Below are 23,359 nucleotides of genomic sequence, written 5' to 3' on the forward strand. Positions count from 1 at the left end.
ATTTTATATTGAAACATTTATGCGATGTAATTTAGATATCTGGTTGTTGACCTGTACATCCCGCATGGATATTTACTTCGTTTTTATGGGTCAAATATAAGATTAGTTATCTTTTAAAATATTTTTCATATGGTGTTGGTTAACACATATTGATTGTCGATAGACATTCAAGCAAGTAAAATAATATTGCATGTAACTCATATCTTATTTGATGGTATTTTAGTTGTTTCGATTAGTTAGTTTAATTTTATATATGTCATACCTTTTATTTTAAATAATTATTTTAAATAAAAATTTAACTTCTGATATTATCTCCTATATATTAATCCTGGAGCATTATAACATTTTTTTGTAGTCACGTAATGAAAATTATTTTTAGAATTCTTAAAAAATTATGTTGGTTCATCTTATCATATATTATAGTTTTTATTAAACTAACCATCGAATTAATTAGTAGTGTACAAAAAAATATTCTCTATTATTTCTTTAAATAAAAGCTATGAAATTACCTAATATTATTGATATACATCGCAATTAATGATTATGAATAATAAATATTTGATAACAATTTTTTATCCTCCATTCTTTTAGTTCAATTTTATATTATTAAAAGAAAATAAACTATCACATTAATCAAAAAATAAAAAAATAGATTTTTTCTTATACGTTATCTTTTGAATTTTATAAAACGACTATAAATTACTAAAATATAAATTTAATTGTTTTGACTAATGTGATAGTTTATTATTATACGGGAGATTTTGGTATAGTTGCCAGTTTTCTTATACGGGAGATTTTGGTATAGTTGAAATCATTTGTTTAAATCATGGATTTTATTGTTATTAAAAGATTTTATTGTTACTAAACGAATGGATTTAAATTTGGCTAAACGGATTTTATTTATATATTTTGTTCAAATATTGCATATGTCGATCTTGTGGTAATATAAATGAATTAAACTTGTATGATATAATATAGAGAATTGTTGATTAATATAAAGAATTCCATTAATTCAACATTTCATTGCTTTGTTTTGGCTTAATCTTTAGCTATACGTAAAGATGAAAATGATTAGGAGAATATTAAAGATTATGGTTTGATAAATTTCATCCGTAGACATTGGCAAGGCATTAAATAGGAATGTTGCATTGATTGTATTTGATTTCTAGAACTTGATTTAATTGCCGAGTTATGTTAGATTAATTTAGGAAACCTGTACTACTAAAAAGTTAAAAGACATCTATCTATATTATTAAAAGAGAAGTACTCATTTGAAAATGTTTTCACTTCATTAATTAAACTCTCTATTTTTTTTTGCTTGTTTTTTCAGTTGCATTTATGAAATATCCTAAAACGAATAAAACTGTCTAATTTATTACTTGTCTTTTCAGTTACATTAATGAAATATGCTTAAATGAATTTAAACTTCCTATTTTATTGTTTGTCTTTTTGAGTTACCTTAATAAAATATCCTTAAATAAATTTGGACATAATGTCATTTAATCAACGAAAAAAACTCATGAGTTATCCTTACATGCATAATTTTAATAATGAAAATTTTAAAAAACGTGCATCATTAAAATGTTACCTAAAACATACATCATTAATATATAACATGCATCAATAAAATTAGAATTTGACTCACACAATTGTACGGATATTATTTTCAGTTAATTAAATTAAAAAATATTTATTTATTCAAAAAATATTTAAGAATAGCTATGTTTTTAAAAATTATATGGTATTATTTGCTCATAACTCATTTGTCATTTGCTAAATTGTTAGAAATAAAATTTTAGCATAATATAATTCAGTTGTAATTTGTTAAATTTATGTTTTTATTTATATTTTTATTATTTAATTATAATATTTTCATTTTATATTTGAAAGAGAAATGAATTTTTTTTCAAACAATATTTTTGTAAATGTATTTTTTAAAAAATAATCAATTTAAATTGTTATTATCATTGAATATAATTATTTTTGACATAATTTGAGTTTTCCTTTACGTCAAAACTTATCATTTTTGAGGATAGTTTTAATTTAAAATGTAATTTTCATATTTTTCAAACAAATTCTAAAAATATTTTTTAAATATTTTGTTATAAATTTAAAAAAAATATTGAGTCGCATTTCAAATAAAAAGGTAAAGATATTAAAAATATTCTAATTAAAATATGTAAAATTTAATATAGTTTTAAGAAAATGGTCAAAATAAAAAAAAAATATACATAAAAAAAAAATCATGATTTTTGTTAACTGGGCGGATCATTATTTATATGATATCGCAAACGAAAGAAAAATTTATGTTTTTACAATTATCTAATTAACTATGTATACTCATTTTTTATATGATATCACACATTAGTAAAAAAATAGATAGTTTAAGATGCAGAAAAAAAATATTTACTTAATGAATATAATATGAATGAATTTTACAAATACATCATTTAATAAAATAAATAATTAAAAACTATAAATTCATATCCGCGTTGGCGCGCGGGTTAGGATCTAGTAATACTTAAATATATGTTTAATAATTAACTCAGTGGCTGGCATCCTAGTGTAATTAAGTTGTAAGTTTTTTTTTTTTTTTTTCTTCAAACGGCTATTCTATTACTCAAGCTTGAGGTGGTCTGAGAAACCAGACCGGAACAGAACAACCAATGTAATACAAGTCCCTATGGAAGTATCCCGCTATGTTAGCTAGTGAAATTAAGTTGTAAGTTTAAGGAGTAGTTTTTATTTGTATTTATGTTTTAATATATTAGACTAGATCTTGATCCGCGTACCCGCGCGGATATTTGTTTTGCTTAGCAAAAAATAAATTTATCTTATATAAATGGTAATATACATTTTTAAAATTTATATATATTAAATAATTATTTAATATATTTCTAAACACAATCATTTTATAATTTATAGTGAATATTTTTATTTTATTTTTTGATCTGTCAACTGTTACAACCATATTTTAAAAATGTAACCTGTGATTATCTATTTTTATATTTGATTTATATGATTAAATAATTCAATATATTATTTATAATGTGTGGTTTATATTATGTACTTTTATAACACTTTTATGTTTTTTAGACATAGTTAATATACCAAAATAAAAAATAACCACCCCGTAATAATAAAATCTTGTTACATTTTTGACATTGATTAAGTATAATTTATTGTTTAGCTAGATTATAGAAAATATTCTTTAAATAATTAAACATAATTTGTTATACTTTATTTTAGAAAAATGCATTAATTAAACTATAAAAGACAAGAATACTTAAAGGTAGGTAAATTTATTACTTCAGTGGCATATGATTGTAAATAATTTGAAAACTTAAGGGTTTATTTATAGTTGTACTTATATTTTAATAAGATAGATTTATAGTTGTACTTTTATTTTAATAAGATAGATAATTAAACTATAAAAGACAAGAATACTAAAAGGTAAGTAAATTTATTATTTCAGTGGCATATGATTGTAAATAATTTAAAAAATTAAAGGTTAATTTATAGTTATACTTCTATTAAATTTTAATAAGATAGATTAATCTAAATGTCTAACACATGACTGGTTTTTGTTTGTGCTGTTTATAAACGTGGGTTTCCGATCATATAAGTATTTTACAAAGAAATATAAACACTATTTATACATTGCACTTTGTCGGCAATATATATATACACAAGGTAAGAGTCAAAACAGCTGTGCTAGTAATTACAATAAATTCATTTGAAAACGATGCATCATTGACAAAAACATTGAGCTATAACTTAAAACAAACAATAATAGTAACTGTAATGTAGAAAATCAAAATAAAATATAAACATACATAGCTCCTCTTAATAGTAACCTCGTTTATCTTGATAAAGTTGTACTCGAGAAGCTTGTTGGCCAAATTAAAAATTGAGTCCCATCAGCCAGTGGAAATGTGGAATATATCTCGTCCAAATAAATCGATTACAAATATTGTCGTTTTTACGTTAAAGTATATCTTTATAATTGTTTTATGTAAAGAAAATGAAAAAGGTGGACGCGACATATATCTTTTATGCGTGTTCCTCATTATCTCTAGTTTTATGCTTTATGTATACAATTTAGACAATACCACTTAAGATTCTCCAATCGAGTTTAGTATAAAATCAGACCATGTGGATGCCTTCAAGTGATGCCCTATTTACCATGTTGATAGTAATCACAAAGAATTTATTCGATCTACTGCATCCACTTTTTTTTAAAACACTATTACTGCATTGATATATAATTGTTACAAGCTGATAAAAGAGGATCGACATCAATCAAATTGAGGCCTATACAAAAAAGGTGGCCTATACAAAAAGGTGGCTAAGCCAAGATGGAAAACTAGCATCAATATAAGATTGATAAAGATCATCTTTGATCACACTTCTAGCAATGAGCTTTGTACTGATAAAATGTTGATGAGAAAGGAGACTTTCCAATCAACAATATCTTGCAGCCATGCTAATAAGTGGGAGGAATAAAACTTGAGAGAAGGCCAAGATGATGGTTTGGAGATTGCACCAATAAGATCATAGTCATCACTAGCAAAAATGATAGCATTAAAATGGAAATTTTTCATACTCTCAAATGCCCAACTCCAACTTTCAAAAGATGTTTCAAACTTACTAGAGATTCCAACAAAAGATCTCCTACCATGCATAACCACTTTACCTTTGCTATTCCGGAGAATCCAAGAAACTCCACTTTGATGATTATCTTTGTCCCAAACAAGAATCTAGAGGTGTCCAACCAAAGATAATCCTTTTTTTCTTGCCTAATCAATGGCTTTTTTCTTGACTATCAGCATCCTTAATCATGTACCAGTGATCCACTTCTTGAAAAATATCTTTAGTAATGGAGATACCTAAATATATTTTTCCTTAAAAAAAGAAAGCGTTTCGGTTCTTCCATATAGACCATATGATCCAAGGACCACTTCTTCTAATGTATTCAAGAATGAGAAGATTGTTCCTTGTCTTTAAACATAATAAATGTTGGAATATAACGAGGAAGAATCAAAACCATCGGGAGGGTGAGGAAAGTTACTATTCGCTCGAGTTTGCCTCGCAATGGTGCAAGATAATATGACATAATTTAATGATTCACCCTCCAATCCACATATCTGACATCAAGTATCAATTTTCATACCTCGATCTATGAGGTTGTCTGTGACTGGCAATGCTCTACTGATAGCTTTCCAAAGAAAGATCTTGATTTTTGGAGCAGTATTAAGAGACCAAATACAATCCTTAATACCATTTAAAGACGACAATATACCTCCTGCTACAAAAGCTTCTTTACTTGCTTCCTTTTCACCTAGCCAATATCCAGATCTTACTGATTATTCCCAAGTGGGAATGATTCCAAATGAAGAAGTCTGGTGAAGTGATAATTGGCTTGATCTTGAGAATAATCTCTATATCTTAGGGATAAAAGAGATCATTCAATAAGCTGAGGTTCCAATGATGAGAGTTATCCAAAAGAAGGTCGCTTATTCTAAGATTTAAATCAACTAGAATGTTCTTGATAAGGGGGATACACATCCTATCACCATCTACCATCCAAGGGGAAGACCATACCAAGAGAGATTTACCATCTCCAACCATGTGTCTTAGACCTTTTACTAAAAGTTATCTGCCATATAAAATACTCCTCTAAGCAAAAGAAGACCTAGAACCTAAAGGAGCTGATAAAAAGGACCTTTCAGGAAAATATCTGCTCTTTAAAAATCTGTTGAGAAGGTGAGAAGGTAAAGAGAGGATTCTCCAAGCTTGTTTAGCTAGAAGAGCTTGATTAAAAATTTATATATCCTTATAACCCAGTCCTCTACGATTTTTGGGAACACAGAGCTAATCCCAGCTAAGCCAATGTATTTTTCCTTTATCTTCATCAGAACACCACCAAAATGTAGCCATGGCTGATGTCAAATTCTTACAAGTCATCTTTGGAAGTCTAAAACAACTCATAGCATGAATAGGCATTGCTAGAGCTACAAATTTCAAGATGATTTCCTTTCCTGCTTGAGAAAGAAATTTAGTATACCATCCAGACATTCTACCCTTCATATTGTCCTGAATATAATTAAGAAGTTCAACCTTAGAACCACTAAAACATTCTGGAAGACCTAAGTAAGACCCGACTCCACCTTCTGAGAAAATTCCCAACGTAAATTGAATCTGCTCTTTCAATCTCTGATCAATATTCTTCCCGAACGTGAGAGATGATTTTGCAAGATTGATTACATGTTCTATAGCTTCTTCATATTTGTTGAAAATCTCTTGAAAATCATAGCACTGAGACAAGCCAGCCTTGAAGAGAAACAAACTATCTTCCGCAAAAAACAATGATGAATAATAGGCCCATCATTGGAGAATTGGATACCTTGCAAAGAACTTGTCTGAGGCTTGATTGAGCATGTGAGTAAGTCCTTTAGCACAGAGAACAAATAAGAAGGGAGAAATCAGATCACCTTTTCTCAAACCACGTTCTGGAGAAATGAAACCATAGGATTGATCGTTGATAAGAACCGAATACTTAACTGTTGAAACGCAAGACATAATCCAAGATACCCATTTGCCATCAAATCCAAGAGAAGACAAAAGAGCTTCCAAGTAGTTCCATTCAACTCTATCAAAAGCTTTGGACATATTCGTCTTGGCTGCCATAAAATTCCTAGAAACAAAATCATGAGTACGGAGACTATGAATCAGTTCATGCGCCATGATAATGTTATCAGAAATAAGCATATCTGAAACAAAGGCTGACTGAGACGGCAAGACAATATCAGGAAGCCAATACTTGAGTTTTGAAGCAAGGGTCTTTGATATTTTCTTGTACATAACCGAACAGAGGCTGATTGGTCGAAGATAAGACATTAATGTAGCATTAGTCTTCTTAGGAATTAGGCAACTCTAAGTGTAGTTCAACTCTGAAGGCATGATACCAGAATCAGAAAATGAAAGAACTTCTTTTGTAAGCAATCACCTACAATTTCCCAATAGGATTGAGAAAAGAAACCAAACATCCCATCTGCTCCGAGAGCACTATCTGGCTTAATTGAGAAAACTGCTTCCTTAACTTCATTATGAGTTACCTTTTGAGTAAGGTAATGATTCATTCTTCCAGAGACTCTAGGCGAGATGTCTCTAAACAAGTACTTATAGTCTTCAGAATTTGAAGATTTAAAAAGGTCCTTAAAATATTGAATAGCTACCTGACCTTTAGAAGCTTCAGACCTTTGAGCGTTGCCATCTTTATCAAAGAATTTGACAATCACATTCTTTGCTCTAGAAATCTTAACAGCCGCATGAACCACCTTAGTATTTCCATCGCCATAAAGGATCCAATCATCTTTACTCTTTTGTTTCCAAAATTCTCCTCATCTCTACAAGCCAACATAAGATATTTCTTGAGGCTAGCAATTTTGAGAGTTGAGGGATCAAGAGAAGATTGCTCTTGTTCAAGTTCTTCTTGAAAATTGATTATCCGAACCTGAGAGTTTGCTAAGTTATATTTCTTCCATCGGCTAAGTGCTTTCCTGCACTGACGAAGACGAGAAGAAACTGAAGAAGATACATGATAATCAAGCGAGTTTCAAGCCATCTGAATAGCTTATTTAACCAGAGGCTTATGAAACATTCTCTTATCAAAACGAAAGGAACCACCATAAGAATCTTGAGATGACATAAGTTTAATCACCACCGGCCGATGATTAGAAAGGCTTGATTAGATGCAGGGAATTGTTTAAACCACTCTTTGTTACCAAAAGCTCTATCAAGCTTACTTTGGATCCAAAGATTTCTCCTTTTACCTCCCCAAGCAAGACGGTTTCCTATACCTAGAAGTTCAATCATATCACAAGAGTCTATCATGGAAGCAAAAGGCAGGAAAGAGTTATCACTTCTGCGAGGGCCACTGGTCTTCTCCGAGTTATTTAAAATACATTGAAGTCTCCAAAAACACACCAACTACTCTTACGATTGACACCAAAGCGTGTTATATGTTCCCAGACAATGTGACGAAGACTAATAATAGGATTCCCATAAACACATGACAAATATAACTGCTTATCGTCATATAATATTTGTACATCCAAAATATTATTGTTTGCATACAAGATATGAACATCTACACTGTTTTTTTCAAAAAAAGCAAGACCACCAGCTGTATTTACAGGGTCTACAGTGTACAACTGATCATATCCTAGCTAAACTTTGATATCTACTAGAGTATTCCGTTGATTCATAGTTTCCATAAGAAAAAAAAACTCAGGGAAGTACGTACGTCACAATTCCATGAGCCTTTGAACTATCAGTTCTTGAGGACACCTCACTCCCCGACAGTTCCAACTGATGATACTTATATTAAGCGTTGGACGGTCTCTCATGTGGGACCATCATTGATGCATTGCTCTTAGTAGCCTTGGATGCACCCGCCAAATCACCTTCAGCCTTTCTCTTTTTCTTCACACTCCCTTTAGGACGAGCTTGTATTCCAAGGGATTCTGATACTTCTTGAGTGTTCTTCAGTGGTTTAGTAGTCTTCATATATCTTCCTGGCGTCCTTTTACTTTTTGTTTGAGTCGTTGTTGCCTTAGATGAGAAGATTAAAGGATAGCTTGATTGTTGAACCATAGAGCTTTCATGAACTTGCAAAGTCAGTCGACAAAACACGTTTGTAGTTGGGTTGATCATTGACTGTCCTGCTGATATTGCTGATGCCATGAGCTTAGGGTGAGAACTGGAGAAGTGAGACTGTAGCGCCAGATCGCCTTTATCGTAACTAAAGACTAGACCTTTTCCTTTATTCAAATCTTTAGTAAAGACATGAGGTAGAATGAGTTGAAGAACTGACTTCTGGGTGATGGGATTCTGTTCTACTTCTTTACCAGAGGAGATTACCCTTTGTTCATGAACTTGTCTGTCTTCATTACTTGAGGCGAGAAGATAGCCACACATGTCTTCTAGAATCTCAAGAGAAATTATAGGCCGACAAGAAATATGATTGATTCCTTTGATCTTCTTTTACGACACCAAACAGAGGTTCATTCTCAGATAGAACCTGAGGGGGTTCTATAAACATCGAAACTAGAAGAGCGAACATTTGAGCTTTGTCCATGTTCCAGAAAAGGACATCGCTATTTTGCATGCGTCAATCTTTAACAATGGTAACAACGTTTCTGCACTTTTTCATAGTAGTAATAAATTGTGGTCTGACTACCACCCGGAAGATTAAAAACTCTTGATTTCTTCAATGGTTTGGAGACATTAAAGCGGATCTTGACCCTGGCATAGTCTTGACTTTGTGATTTTTCTGGATCGAAAGCCACTCCTTCTACATGGCTAACGAGATCGCCGAGATCAAAGATAGCTCTCTTGGTATAGTGATTGACTGGAATGTTACTGATCCTGACCCAGATTGACACATATTCAAGGTAACCCGGAGGAGGCTTCTCGATCAATCACTGAATAGCCAGACCCTAATCGTCAAAGGTTTGCATGCCTTTATCTAGAATTTCTTGAAGATCATGCTCATGATTAAACACAAACTGGAATCTTTCTTTTGTTAAAACAAATCCACGGACTCGATTAGATTTTTGTCATTTTCTCGGTAGATCATAGATCAGTTTAGAGATTCTCTGAAGTTCTGGGTTGAGAAGACGACTGATAATGCTGCATGCATTCTTTTCAGATGCGTAATACTTAGGAAGATCCGGAAGATTGAAAAGGCTATCATCGTCATCTTTGAGAGACAAAGAGAGCATCACTCTATCCATTTCAAAAGATATAATGAGATTAAAGCGGGAATAGAAGGAAGATGAAGAGTATAAAGCGGTTTAATCGAAGAAACACATAAAAGATTAAAGACTGAAATTCTTTTTGGTTGAGAAAACCACAAAAGAGAAACTAAAACTCGAGAGAAAATTTCTAGAGAGAAGTTGTTGAGTTCTTTCACATTCATTTATAACTGATATCTATTGCATCCACTTAGTTTCTATAAATTTAATCAAAAATTATCTGGGCATATTAAAAACCAACTAGAAAAATCTAGTTAGTGATCAAAACAAATATAACTCTGATGGTACATACAATTTTAGACAAACAGTTTGAAGCAAAACTATGTTTTTACTGCATACATTTTTCAACATGAACAAAAAGAATGATAGCACTGAAAGAGGGTCGGCCTTGAGCAATGCCATGTGAAACACTTACAACAGGTCTCGAAAATTCTTGAAAAAAATTATATACACATAAGCCCCAAAAAATAATTTTTAGGTCTTAACTGATAAAATTTTTTTACATAAGATATTGTCACATCCCTCTAAATTTGAAGGCCGACCCTGCACCACCGGAGTTTTAAAAGTCGAACACATCGTACATAATCCATCACCAGTAATCAACTATTATGGAGAGGAAAAGTTTCCCAGATTATACTTTTGTTTTTTCTCTTATTACCAACCCGATAATTTAGAAAACTGTTTATAGAAAGGGATGCAAGAATGATGGTTTGGCAAAATTCAATAAGAGAATTATGAAAACTATTTAGCTTCAATTTGACAAAAAAAAATTCAAACATGTAGAAATGGGGTTAAAACTTTTATAAATAGTGAGAAAAAGACACCCTTTAATGAAGAAATAATAAAAGGAAAGATTCGTCTCGTCGCTTCCTTTAGTTCAAATCCCTTTCACCTCTCTCTCTCCAGCTCTTTATCTATGTATTAATCAATCAATTTGTTAGGAATGTAGTGGTTATTAACTTACTATTAGAATAGCGATCTACCTAGTAGAATTAATTTGGAAGAAAAACTATTTATCTGATTTGAAAAACTGTTTTCATTCAGTGCGTTACGAAGATGATTAGTAGTAGTAATTGCTAAACAACAACTATTTGTCCATATTGCATAACTCCAAAATGTAGTATTTTTATTTTCACCTCGAGTTTTGCAGAAAAAAAGATAAAACAAACAAAGCTGCTTTCCCCCCTTCCCCTCCTTTCTCTCTCTCTGTGTCTCTGTATGTGTGGCTTTACCTTTTGTACCCTAAACCTATCACTCACACACACACACACTCTCTCTCTCTATTTCGCTCGCTAGCTGTTTTCCTCTCTGTTCTTCGTCGTCTTCTTCTCCCAGAAGCTGCCACTGATGTGAGTTCTCAACGCTCGCTCTCTCCCCGATTTGTCTAACTTTTTTTTCACTGATTTGTGCTTTAGCTTACACATTGCACCTCATTTCACTACTAGATTCCCCGATCTGGGGCCTTTTTAAGTTTTCTTCATTTGTTCAAACTGTTTTGTTATTCACAGAGAGATAAAGAGAGCTATGGCGGGAGGTGGAGCTCCAGCACCGAAAGCAGACGAACCTCAACCACATCCTCCTAAAGATCAGCTTCCAAACATCTCTTTCTGCATCACCAGTCCCCCTCCTTGGCGTCAGTTACCTTACCTCTTCTTCTAGATTTGTTTTGCTTTATTCGGATTTGTTCTTCTCGACCTAATAAGTGTCTTCTTGTTTTAGAGCTCTTTGATTTTCGTCAGATTTAGTTTCCTAATTTTGCTTTTAAGCAGGAGACGGTTATTCTCTTGACTTGTGTGTTTTTTGCCTGATTTGTTGAATCTATCGCCAGATTTGTGGTTTTTTTTGTCTGCTTCTCTCTGGATGTGATTTGGTTTGTTGTTACTATAGCCTAGCTCCACCTTGGAATGTTGAACGACCACTATTATAACCCCAAATCGTAACTGTTTTCACAAGAAAATGTTCTCCACCAGCAATACTAGTCTTGTGTAGCTATTTTGGGCTTACATATCTCTTCCTATGCTTGTGTTTCAGCTGAAGCTATTCTCCTTGGCTTTCAGCATTACCTTGTCATGCTCGGCACTACTGTTCTCATACCCACTGCTCTTGTTCCCCAGATGGGTGGTGGTTATGTAAGCCCACTTCACTGAGTTGTTTTATCTTTTAATAAATAGGAAGATGAATTATAATGTTTGTCATTGACTGAAATAATCTTTGCTCTGATTTCAGGAAGAGAAGGCAAAGGTGGTCCAGACTATTCTCTTTGTTGCCGGCATCAACACATTGCTCCAAACACTCTTCGGCACCAGGCTGCCTGCTGTCATTGGAGCATCTTACACTTTTGTGCCGACCACAATTTCCATCATCCTCTCTGGCAGATTCAGTGATACCTCCAACCCTATAGATGTATGATGATGACTTCTCATTTTGATTGCTTCTTATGTGACTCTTTGTTGGTGCTATTAATTAATCACGTTTCAATTGTTTTTTTTTGCAGCGCTTTGAGAGGATTATGCGAGCAACCCAAGGCGCATTGATTGTTGCTTCAACCCTACAGATGATTCTTGGTTTCAGTGGTCTCTGGCGTAATGTTGTTAGGTTAGTCTGGAGCAGGAAGTAGTCTCAAACATTCGTCTTTCCCTTGCACAGTATTAGATACTCCAGACGCAACTTCGTTATTACAATCCTTTTGTATTTCATTATCAGGTTCTTAAGTCCTATTTCAGCTGTTCCACTTGTGGGTCTCGTTGGATTTGGGCTATACGAGTTTGGTTTCCCTGGGGTAAGTCTACTCTAAGGACACTTACAAGCAGAGACCAAAAACTCCTTTTCTTGCTTCCACTTTGTTAACTTCCCTTTTAATTTCAGGTTGCTAAATGCATAGAGATTGGGCTGCCTGAGCTTCTTATCCTAGTATTTGTTTCACAGGTAATATTGTAACTAAACACTATAAATGTATCTAGCTTCCAAAATAAGGTTTAGATTTGTGTATGGTTACCTGATTTCATATTCTGATGTTTCATGTTGCAGTATCTGCCTCATGTGATCAAATCAGGGAAAAATGTGTTTGACCGGTTTGCTGTAATATTCGCGGTGGTGATTGTATGGATCTATGCTCACCTTCTTACAGTTGGTGGGGCATACAATGGTGCTGCACCTACTACACAAACAAGTTGCCGGACTGATCGTGCTGGCCTCGTTGGTGCTGCCCCATGGTAATTGGTTACAACTATATGTGGCTGCAGCTTCTAGAATAACGTTTGCTGTTTAAGCAGAAGAAAAGAGCATGAATAATCAGAAGATAGAATATGATTAAATAGTAATCTTCATTGGACCTGTTGTTAAATTAGTTAAGTTTTTTCCCTTTTTACAGGATAAGAGTTCCATGGCCTTTCCAGTGGGGTGCTCCTTCGTTTGATGCTGGAGAAGCTTTTGCAATGATGATGGCTTCCTTTGTTGCTCTAGTTGAGGTATGTCACTATATGCTTCACATTTTAAATAAATTGATTATGCTCTGTTTATTCATTCTGTCTTCTTGTTTCTCATGTGTATGGCTAACCATTAAAGTCAACCGGTGGTTTTATCGCTGTCTCAAGATATGCAAGTGCAACGATGTTGCCACCTTCTATTCTCAGCCGTGGTGTTGGCTGGCAGGTAACTTAACCACACCTGAGCTTACAATGTTGTGGGGTAAATATTGATTTTGAGGCTGATTATGGCTTGTTTTGTGGATCAGGGAGTCGCCATTCTGATATCGGGGTTGTTTGGTACTGGTGCTGGTTCCTCTGTCTCTATGTAAGCATGATTCATGTTCTGATTTGATTACTTCTCCGGATAGTTTGGTATGAAGTTTCTTTTCTCTTTCTATTGTGAAGAGAAAATGCAGGACTATTAGCCTTGACAAGAGTTGGTAGTAGAAGGGTTGTCCAGATAGCTGCAGGCTTCATGATCTTTTTCTCTATTCTCGGTAAGTTATAAGGTCAAATCTAAGTTCAAGTGGTTGAAGAAAAAGTTTTTGTTTGAAAATTTATATCTGTACTGATGAGATCTATCCTGTTAATGCAGGAAAATTCGGAGCTGTGTTTGCGTCAATCCCTGCACCCATTATTGCTGCTTTGTACTGTCTCTTCTTTGCCTACGTAGGAGCTGGAGGTTTGAGTTTTCTTCAGTTCTGCAACTTAAACAGCTTCAGGACTAAGTTCATCTTAGGCTTCTCTGTCTTTCTGGGCTTGTCAATCCCTCAATACTTCAATGAGTACACTGCAATCAAAGGCTATGGTCCAGTCCACACAGGCGGTCGTTGGGTATGTAGTAACCAACTCCCTATTTTTCTTATCTTTTCTGTCTTTCAGTAGAAACAGGACTTTGGTAGAGTGGCTAGAGCATGCATGGTCTGAGCTAATGAAACTCTTATTCTCCTACGGTGACAGTTCAACGATATGGTGAATGTCCCGTTCTCATCTGAACCTTTTGTTGCTGGCATGGTCGCCTTCTTCTTGGACAACACACTGCACAAGAAAGATTCATCGATAAGGAAAGACAGAGGAAAGCATTGGTGGGACAAGTTTAGATCTTTCAAAGGTGACACAAGAAGTGAAGAGTTCTACTCTCTTCCTTTCAACCTCAACAAGTATTTCCCTTCTGTCTAGAAGAGAAGAGAGAGAAGAAGCAAAGAAAAAGAAAGAAAATGGTGAAAACTCAGGAGTTTGGCCATTGTTGCCTTGAGAGCTTCTAGACGACCTCTGTGTCTTGGTTCTTTTGTTCTGTTCCGTTCACAACTTCGGAAACCTTTTTAAATATCTTTCACATTTTATAGTCTTGTTTACAAGAATGATCATGAATCTCAAGAATCTTCAGTTGTATTGTTGCTTACTATCTCTCCCTTAATGCGTTTAATCTTTGTAAATCCGAGGGTACACAGCTTTGTTATTTTGATTAGATTCTAAATAAGTTTTTAGTTTGATTTTGCCTCTCTTCTTACTCAATTTAAATGTTCACCTTGATATATAATTTTGATTGGATGATATTCAATCAAAAATTGAATTAACGTATACATATATTGTTTAAAAAAAATTAAGGTATATGTTATTTTTAGATCACTTCTAGAAAAGAAACCACTAAACGTATGACTAAAACATCTATAGTTAATTAATTGGCTTTTTTCTTTAACAACTTTTTCTTTACTCAATTGGTCATAATGATATACGTTTTAAAGAAAATGGTCATATACGAGAGAATGGCCTTTCACTCTTGCGTGAGGTTTTTGGTCTATCTGCAATAAAATACACTCGAAAGAGACATTAGGGCAACTTTCGCTTGTCATCTTATTTAATGGTCAAGCAAACGTTAATATCGCTTTGTTTTATAAGGCTGATCGAACTCATTACGTAATTAACTAAGTGTACACAATTATTAACGCTTAATACGACACTGTCTTTCAGGAGATCGAGATAAAGTGTACAGTAAGCATGTGAATAAGGTTGATTGCACGAGGGCGTATTATTACTTCATTTTTGGTTGTCATTTCTTTATTTAATTTTCACTAAAACACTCATCGTTGCTTAAAAAATACCAAGATTTATAAAGTTGCTTTGTCATATACGTATTTCATTATTATTCTGAGGATATAACATCTTCGCATTCAAATTGTAAGAATTGCATACAGTAATTAAAAAAGTATAGAACTATTGATTAACTAAATTTGGGATTTAATTATTTCTTTTAAATCTAGTGCATGACACACAATTTACTCGGCATATCTAGATTAAGCTGCTTTTTCTATTATATATACCGATATATATTTGATTAATTAGGGTGAACTTAAGCAAAATGTTAGCATTAGCATATACAAGAATCAAAATGGTTAATAGGTTCAAAGTATCAAAGGCTTAAAGATTGAATTAACATTCATAGAGAATCTACTTTCCATGAAAGATTCCAGCCAAGCAAGCACTTGGCTTTGTACGGACAATCCAAAACATTGAAAAATAAAATAAAAGTTGAGCAATGGCGATGATTATTCCATCTCTTATTTAGTTTAACTCTTATTACTTCACTAGTATTAAATTTATGTATTCAATTATATAGCTAGCGCCTAGCGGTATTAAACGGACGCGTTTATCTCCCTTGTAGTGTTTATTTAATTGTAAACCTCTGATCGAATATATATATTAAAATTAGGTACAAGAGAATAAATTATGAAAGGTTATATATAAAGAAATGTGAAAATTTGATCTAAAATAAAATGGTCCTTGGTTATAAAGTAAGAAGCTATATTCTACCAAATATAGACCTCCCACCTACGCTTACTCTCACTCCTCTTATCTCCTACTTTTCTCCGCCGTGAAATGGGGAACTGTCAGGCAGTGGAGACGGCAACGGCGGTCTTAGAACGACCGCACGGCAAGTCGGAGAGATTTTACTGTACAGTGAGCGCAAGCGAGGTGATTAAGTCTCATCCCGGCCACCACGTTGCTCTCCTCATCTCCTCCTCCGTACCTAACGGTGGCTCTCTCCGCGTCACCCGAATCAAACTGCTCCGTCCTTCGGATAATCTCTTGCTCGGCCATGTGTATAGACTCATCTCTTCCGAAGGTAATATTACTCACTCAATCTCATGCAAAATAGCACATAACGTGGATGGTTTTTGAATTCAAGAAAGACAAACTCTAGGTTTTAGGGGTTTCTCCAATTTGTTTCTTGAGCTTCACGCTTGCCTAATAGATGAAGTTTTATTTATGTAAATCATTTTGTGTGTCTTTTTATTTATTTATAGAGGTGATGAAAGGATTAAGAGCCAAGAAATTTGAAAAGATGAAGAAGATCCATGGAGAGTTTTCTGTTGCAGAAGAGGAGGAGATTAACCCACTAATCCTAAGATCTGAATCTGCTTTTGACAAAGACTCTCAGGTACATATATACATATAACCATAATTGATCTGTATTAGTTTTACTTCTCTAATTCTAACAAACAGTAATTGTATATGCTAAATAGAACGAAATACGAATTTTAAGAACTTTGAAATTGATTCGTGAAAGCATATTAATTAGATTAATGTTTAATTAACAGAGAAGGATGAATGAAAAACAGAGAGTGATAAAGACAGGAGCTACCAACAAAGTTAGAGCTTGGCAGCCTTCTCTTCAAAGCATATCAGAATCTACAAGCTAAAACTTTAATTCATATTTTACTCTTTTTTTCATTTGAGTTTTGGATCATTTGATTTATCTTTCTGTTGTTGTTTTTCCCAATCAAATTGTAATTAAAGGAAGAAAAGAAAACCCTTTTGATTGTGGCAGATGAAGCTCTTGTGTATTTGTTTTAACTTACTAATAAATTAGTATTAATCGACGAAGATATAACATTTTTTTTTTCATTTCTATATTTTAGATGGTGATGATATATTTTTCGCAATTTTAAAAGTTAAATGCGGCGTCTCATACACATACCTTGGTTTTATACTTTTATTATCATCTCACTCAAGACTTAAATAGTCGCGACTCGCGTCTCTCTTGATGCGACTAGATGACAGACCATTTCCACAAAACAATGATCGGTAACCAAAGAAACGAGGAGGATGAGTAATGCTATGTTATTTAATATTCCTTAAATTTTTTATTATTTATGAGGAATAAGTTTTTCTTTTTATTCATCTTATGTTCTTTAATATTTTTTAAATTTTTTATCATTTACGAGAAATAATTTTTTTTTTTCATTCATCTTCATTTTTTTATTTGTAAAAAAATTATAGAACGAATTAATTTCTCATTAATTTTGATAAAGAACTATCATTCTTCGTTATTCATAAAATTTTATTCATATTCATTATTTTTCTTATCCATTTCTATTGTTCTTATAATGGTTACTAGTCACGTCCTAAAATATGAAGATTTTGGATTTATTGTCTTACAACAGATTTAAAAAAATTAAACCATTTACCAAATTTATAACATTTTCTACATATTATATATCATATACGTGTTGACAAACCAGGATATATTGACTAAAAACATTTAATTAATTTACTACAATTAAATATCCAACGTATAAGAATTATTCAACTTAACAATGTTTAAGAATTTTAATTGTTTTGGAGTTTGACTAGCTATATTACATGAATCATCAATGATATTGCCAAAAATCGAAAATTCGAGAATGATTATAAATAGAGCGATAAAAACTAACACACTGTATATTTGTTGAAAAAAACTGTGTACTGAACATAAAATCTTTGTATGAAAAAGAAATAATCATAGGAGAGTAAAACATCATCCACAAGTTTGCGATTGTGTATAGGCCAACACCGCGCACAAAAACATCATCAAAGATCTTGTGAGAAAGGTAATAATAAGATATTTACTTTCCCATGGTTCTTCTTTAAACCACCACATAGTTTATCTCACTCACACGTGCGGATTCACCGACTTACAAAGGAGATCACAACTACTAATGTCAAAACTAGGGGTAATATGGTCATTATCGTATCGAAGAAATGTCTGAACGGAGAAGAGGAGTTTCCGTTGTTATCCTTTTATATTATCTCTGTTTTTCTTTTCTTCATACATTTCGTTGATTTAATTAATTAATTTAATTAAGAGATAAAAAAAAATCTGAACTCTCTCTCTCTCTCGAGCCTCAAACCTCAAGCGACCAATCTAATTAGGGTTTTTGTGAATCTTCATCTTACATCTTCATTTCCAATTATTCAATTGCTTCACTCTGTTTTCTCTATCAGCTCCGAAACCATGATTTCAGATTCGATCACCAACGCTTCTGCTACATCAGCTCCAAGCGCGAGGGATTTCGCAAAGAAGAAGAAGAGGGTAAAGCTTTCTGTTCGAATCTCCTTAAATCTCATCTCTTTTCAATGAAATAAATTGATTGGCTTTTTTGGCAGAACAATAAGTCGGCGGCTAAGATGAAGCAGAACAAGCTCGGTCTCCGCCGCGAGCAATGGCTTTCTCAAGGTATCATTGTAAAGCCTTCATCTTTTCAATTGTGTCTTGTCTCCTAAAGACTAAAGTTGTTGCCTTTTGTCGTTTGGTTAATATGTTTGATTATGGGTTTTGGTTTTCACTATTAGTTGCGGTGACCAATAAGGTGTGTAAGGAGGAGAAGAGTGTCAATCGCAGTGAAAAGCCTGATCAGAGAGATAAGCCAGTGGAGAATCCAGATGGGCTGCGTAGAGAAGAGGATAACAACGGTGGGAATGTTGATGTTGGTAATGAGAGCTTTATGGAGTCGCCTTCAAACAGCTCCATGGCAGGCACTGATATAAGCACTAACTTCAGTGGGAGTAGTAGTACCAGCAGTGACTTTTGCTCTGGTAACATAACTGAAGAGGATAATGCAGATCGTAATGATGGTGAAGAGTGTGTGGATGATTGGGAAGCTCTTGCTGATGCATTAGCTGCTGAGGAAGAGAATCTCCTCCATGAGCCTGTCAAGGAGAAAGAGAGTGTTGGACAGTCAGTTTCTAATGCGGATGATTCGGTCAACAGAGATGCAGAGCATGAATGTTTGAGAATGCCATCAAGGAAGCAAAAGAGCAATCGAGCTTGGAGGCCTGACGATAACCTTCGCCCTCAGGGGCTACCTAATCTAGGGAAGCAGCTTAGTTTTCCGGATTTGGACAAGCGTTATAGCGCTGTCTCGATTCCGTCTTCATGTCCCATCTGCTATGAAGACTTGGACTTGACGGATTCGAGTTTCCTTCCATGTCCTTGCGGGTTCAGGCTCTGTCTCTTCTGCCACAAGACTATTTGCGATGGAGATGGGCGTTGTCCAGGGTGCAGGAAACCATATGAAGAACAGAATGCCATCAAGGCTGAGACTAGTGTTCAAGGTGGTGGTTTCACTATTCGGTTGGCTCGTTCTTCTAGCATGTTTTGCAGGTTTTGAAAAAAAATGAAAGGTGTGGTTTTGACAAACCCTTGTTGTTTCTCTGTGTTTCATCCCCGCATTCTTGCTTTTGGCACTCGAGAACTTTGATCTTTGTTTTCTTTGTCATGGAACACTGTGGTGATGGTGATGTAGTGTGGTGTGTGAATACATAAAAAGGTGGTACAGAAAATTCAAATATAGAGTTTCAATAATGCTTGTTTTGGTCTGCAACGATTCATGTGATGATATTACCATTAAAGGTCTAGAGTTATTATGTTGTTATAGAGTTATAATACCCAAGTTACTCATTACCAGAGCTTTGCTTTTTACAATCATCTGAGATCAGTTCCCATTATTTGTTTCTTGAGAGCGTAATTCATCGTCTTTCACATTATTATTTTGAAATTTCTGATTATTTTATGATTTGCCAACTTTCATATAACCAGCTTACAATCTCTTGTAAGAAAAAACACATGACATCTCTAATGAATAATAATATAATAGTTTTGTGGTTTATCTCTACCATTTACATTGCTAACATAGTCATATGAATAAGCCCTGTTTCTCTGTCAACACTGAGTTTTTTACTCGGCAAAAAAAAAAGACACCAGGGGGTGGAAAATTGTATAGGTGATTAAGCTTTTTAAAGATCATGTCATGGGAGTCTGCTTGGTAAAGCTCAGATCTTTGTGCGTTTGAGCTGCAAGGGAACAGATGAGTCCAACGAGTAGACATTCTCTGTTTCTAGCTCTCTCTTGTTAATACTCTTTGTGAAAGATAAATCTTCAACTTTAATCAGAGAATCTCTTATTCTTCTTACATCCGAGAGTTTTACCGGCTTCAGTAAGAAATCTTCAGCCCCTTCTTCAAGACATCTGCATATATAAAAAAAAATTAGAACTTTAGTACAATTTCAATAAAGTTTATTAATTTTCTGGATCAATAAATTTCTGTGCAGGCCTGTTTTGTTGTGTATGTAGCAAACACTATAACATGGCCAAATCATATATTGAGTTGGCCATTTTATAATTCTATAGAAAAAATATATTATTCTTTTTATTTAATTTGGTCCAGAGAAAAGCATGTGAGGTGGCTTTCACAATACCTACCAAAGATTAGGCAAACAATTCCCAACTATTTTTTATTGTACAATATCACAATCACCAGAAACAGAATCAAATCTCGAAAGTAAAAGATTTAGAAACATAAAAATCATCTTGGGACCCATGACATATCACCAAATCTCACATTTGAATAATTATGCAATCACCACCACTGATGGCTGGTTTTAAAACTAATCAAATAACATGATGATCTATCTAATATATTGTGGTTAAAATTAAATGTATCATAAACATCATTCAAGACTTCTCAACTTAACTAATAACTTTTTGACTAGATGATGTACATGTAAGGAACAGCATGAAAATATACCTATCAATACGAGGCAAAATGTTCTCAGATGACATAACCACCACAGGCACATCTCTGAAAGCTGACGATTCCTGTGAAAAAAATACAGATTAGATTAGCATAAATATTTAGATTTAACTAACTGTTGAACAAAATCATCAGATTGCATAGTAATTTCTTAAAGAGGTTTACTTACTTTGATCTTCTTCAAGAGTTCATATCCAGTCATTCCGGGCATAGAGTAATCCGTCATGATCAAATTAACTTTCAAATCCTGAAAAATCGACCAAAAAACATAACAAATCACCGTTAACAATTTGGTGTGAGAGCTTAATGTCATATCAAAAACGTTCTCACGAAATAGAACAAAAAAGTATATCGGGTAAAAACTGATTATTTACCTTACAACCGATGGGTTTCTCGTTTACGTCTAGTCCAAGGTATTGCAGAGCTCTTGTCGCACTATCAACAACAGTAACTGAACCAAAACACAAACAACATATCCATAAGATTTCAAGATTGAAAATAATAACGAGGTATTGTTTTTCAAAAAATAATTAATTACCTTTACAGGAAGAGACTTTGAGCAAGCGTTCTATGAATTTCCGATCAACGTGACTGTCGTCGACGGCGAGAACATGAAGAAGATCAGGTGATGTAAACTTGGAAGGATCGTTAGCCATCTCCATTTTCATCGGTAGCATAACCTCAGCCATGTGATATTATTGGATCTTTAAGAGAAATAGAGAGAAAGAGCAAAATGTTATACTCAAAGTTGGATGATACGGAAGAATATGATGTTTGAAACAATGGACGTTATGAGATGTATATATATTCAAAAGTTGACAGAAAATAAAGAGGGAACATATAAAATCGAGAGATTTTGCATATCTTTTAGATTTTGTCAACTTGCTTTCAAAATCTTTATTTGTTTTTTATATAAATATATATAAAAAAATACATCGGTGGAAAATCGAAAATTAATATAATCAAACCGATCGGTCTGGCATCGGTGCAAAGTTATAACCGACCCACGTGATATCATTGGATCTATCACTTCCCCGTGCTTTCATATTCAACTCTTTTATTAGTTTTGGGTGCCTTTGGATCATAATAGTATCCTTACAAGTTACAACCATTGATCAGTAGAATCTTATCTCTTGTGCATCATCACAATCTCACCATTAAGAGTTAAGACTGAGACCAATGATACGTGTATTTAACAGTTAGAGCGGGCATGACAAGTGTAATCTTAAGCTACTCTTGTTTATCCATCTTCCAGAATAACATAACTATCGTTGCTGTATACGAGTGCTATATCCTAAACTTGAAAAGAACCTTCAAAGTTTTGTGACCCTCTCTAGTCATGCAAACACTTTTTATTGATACTCAAACGGGATAATAACCAAAGAATCCAACCAAGAAAGATAATTTTATATTGAGCTTTAGAAGAAAGAAAAAAACTGTTATAAAAAAAGAGAGAAAAAAACTAGTAGTGGAACGAGTCCACCAAAGATATAAGCCATGTTCGGAATGTTGTCGCTAGAACGAGAGCGACGCATAAAAAAACTATAACTAATAGTTTTTTGGGACACAAAAATATTTTGTTATAAGAGAAAACAGTGGTGGTCGCTGATTTCTTCTTCTTCTTCTTCTTCTTCTTCTTCGTCTTCTTCCTGTTAGATTGGCTCCCGAGCAAGGACGTAGCATTTTCCATGTGATCCGGCTCACTAAAGATACAAACTTCTAGTTCCCCCTTCAAGTTGGTTTCAAACTCAACTCTTCTAGTCTTGTTTTCCTTGGGGTTGTAAAAGTATGCGTATAACAACGTTTGAGCAGAATCCAATGTCTTAGGCATTATCACAATCTCACCATCAAGAGTGACACCAGCTACAAGAGTCTTTAACATATCAGGAAGAGACATGTCAATAGTAACCTTAGACCATTCATGTTTCTCGCTGCCATGATCTTTCATAACTAGGGATGTTAATATGGGCTCAACCTGACAGGGTTAGCCCTAACCCTGCAAACCCATTTGTAACCCTAACCCTCATTTTTTAAACAGGGTTTAAATAGGGTTGGCCCTAATAGGACCAGGGTTTAAATTCTAACCCTTTTATTTTGATTCACACAACTATTATACAATATTTAATAATGTTTTTCATCAAAAAAAACTTAAAGTAGAGTTTTCTCGCCAAAAACTAGGGATGTTAATATGGGCTCAACGTGACAGGGTTAGCCCTAA

General features: G+C 33.7%; 5 protein-coding genes across 6 annotated transcripts; 3 read left to right on the forward strand and 2 right to left on the reverse strand.

Moving 5' to 3' along the window:
• Positions 1-8,388: 8,388 nt before the first annotated feature.
• LOC106330544 lies at positions 8,389-8,982 on the reverse strand. Its single transcript, XM_013768994.1, has one exon. It carries the CDS (start codon positions 8,980-8,982, stop codon positions 8,389-8,391), a length of 594 nt encoding a protein of 197 aa, XP_013624448.1.
• Positions 8,983-10,876: 1,894 nt separating this feature from the next.
• LOC106335994 (nucleobase-ascorbate transporter 6) lies at positions 10,877-14,782 on the forward strand. The gene is made up of 14 exons (XM_013774698.1): positions 10,877-11,170; positions 11,330-11,454; positions 11,853-11,950; positions 12,048-12,224; positions 12,316-12,416; positions 12,525-12,600; positions 12,687-12,746; positions 12,849-13,033; positions 13,192-13,288; positions 13,386-13,472; positions 13,555-13,613; positions 13,694-13,785; positions 13,884-14,122; positions 14,249-14,782. The coding sequence occupies exons 2-14, from the start codon at positions 11,346-11,348 to the stop codon at positions 14,465-14,467; spliced, it is 1,599 nt and encodes a 532-aa protein (XP_013630152.1). The 5' UTR covers positions 10,877-11,170; positions 11,330-11,345; the 3' UTR covers positions 14,468-14,782.
• A 1,277-nt stretch (positions 14,783-16,059) lies between these two features.
• On the forward strand, positions 16,060-17,173 carry LOC106332375. The gene is made up of 3 exons (XM_013770843.1): positions 16,060-16,412; positions 16,594-16,727; positions 16,888-17,173. Exons 1-3 carry the CDS (start codon positions 16,166-16,168, stop codon positions 16,987-16,989), a joined length of 483 nt encoding a protein of 160 aa, XP_013626297.1. The 5' UTR covers positions 16,060-16,165; the 3' UTR covers positions 16,990-17,173.
• A 1,208-nt stretch (positions 17,174-18,381) lies between these two features.
• On the forward strand, positions 18,382-20,056 carry LOC106335456. 2 transcript variants are annotated; one of them, XM_013773978.1, is made up of 4 exons: positions 18,382-18,641; positions 18,716-18,785; positions 18,902-19,712; positions 19,855-20,056. In XM_013773978.1, exons 1-4 carry the CDS (start codon positions 18,564-18,566, stop codon positions 20,039-20,041), a joined length of 1,146 nt encoding a protein of 381 aa, XP_013629432.1. In that variant the 5' UTR covers positions 18,382-18,563; the 3' UTR covers positions 20,042-20,056. The 2 variants fall into 2 exon arrangements, with proteins under 2 accessions (XP_013629432.1, XP_013629431.1); XM_013773977.1 differs by having other exon boundaries at positions 18,902-19,937.
• Positions 20,057-20,180: 124 nt separating this feature from the next.
• On the reverse strand, positions 20,181-22,008 carry LOC106335457 (two-component response regulator ARR6). Its single transcript, XM_013773980.1, has 5 exons — positions 21,680-22,008; positions 21,516-21,592; positions 21,311-21,388; positions 21,136-21,206; positions 20,181-20,576 (listed from the first exon to the last, which is right to left on the reverse strand). Exons 1-5 carry the CDS (start codon positions 21,828-21,830, stop codon positions 20,381-20,383), a joined length of 573 nt encoding a protein of 190 aa, XP_013629434.1. The 5' UTR covers positions 21,831-22,008; the 3' UTR covers positions 20,181-20,380.
• Positions 22,009-23,359: the final 1,351 nt, after the last annotated feature.

Source organism: Brassica oleracea, chromosome C3 (assembly GCF_000695525.1).
Source record: "Brassica oleracea var. oleracea cultivar TO1000 chromosome C3, BOL, whole genome shotgun sequence".
In the NCBI taxonomy this organism is placed as follows: domain Eukaryota; kingdom Viridiplantae; phylum Streptophyta; class Magnoliopsida; order Brassicales; family Brassicaceae; genus Brassica; species Brassica oleracea.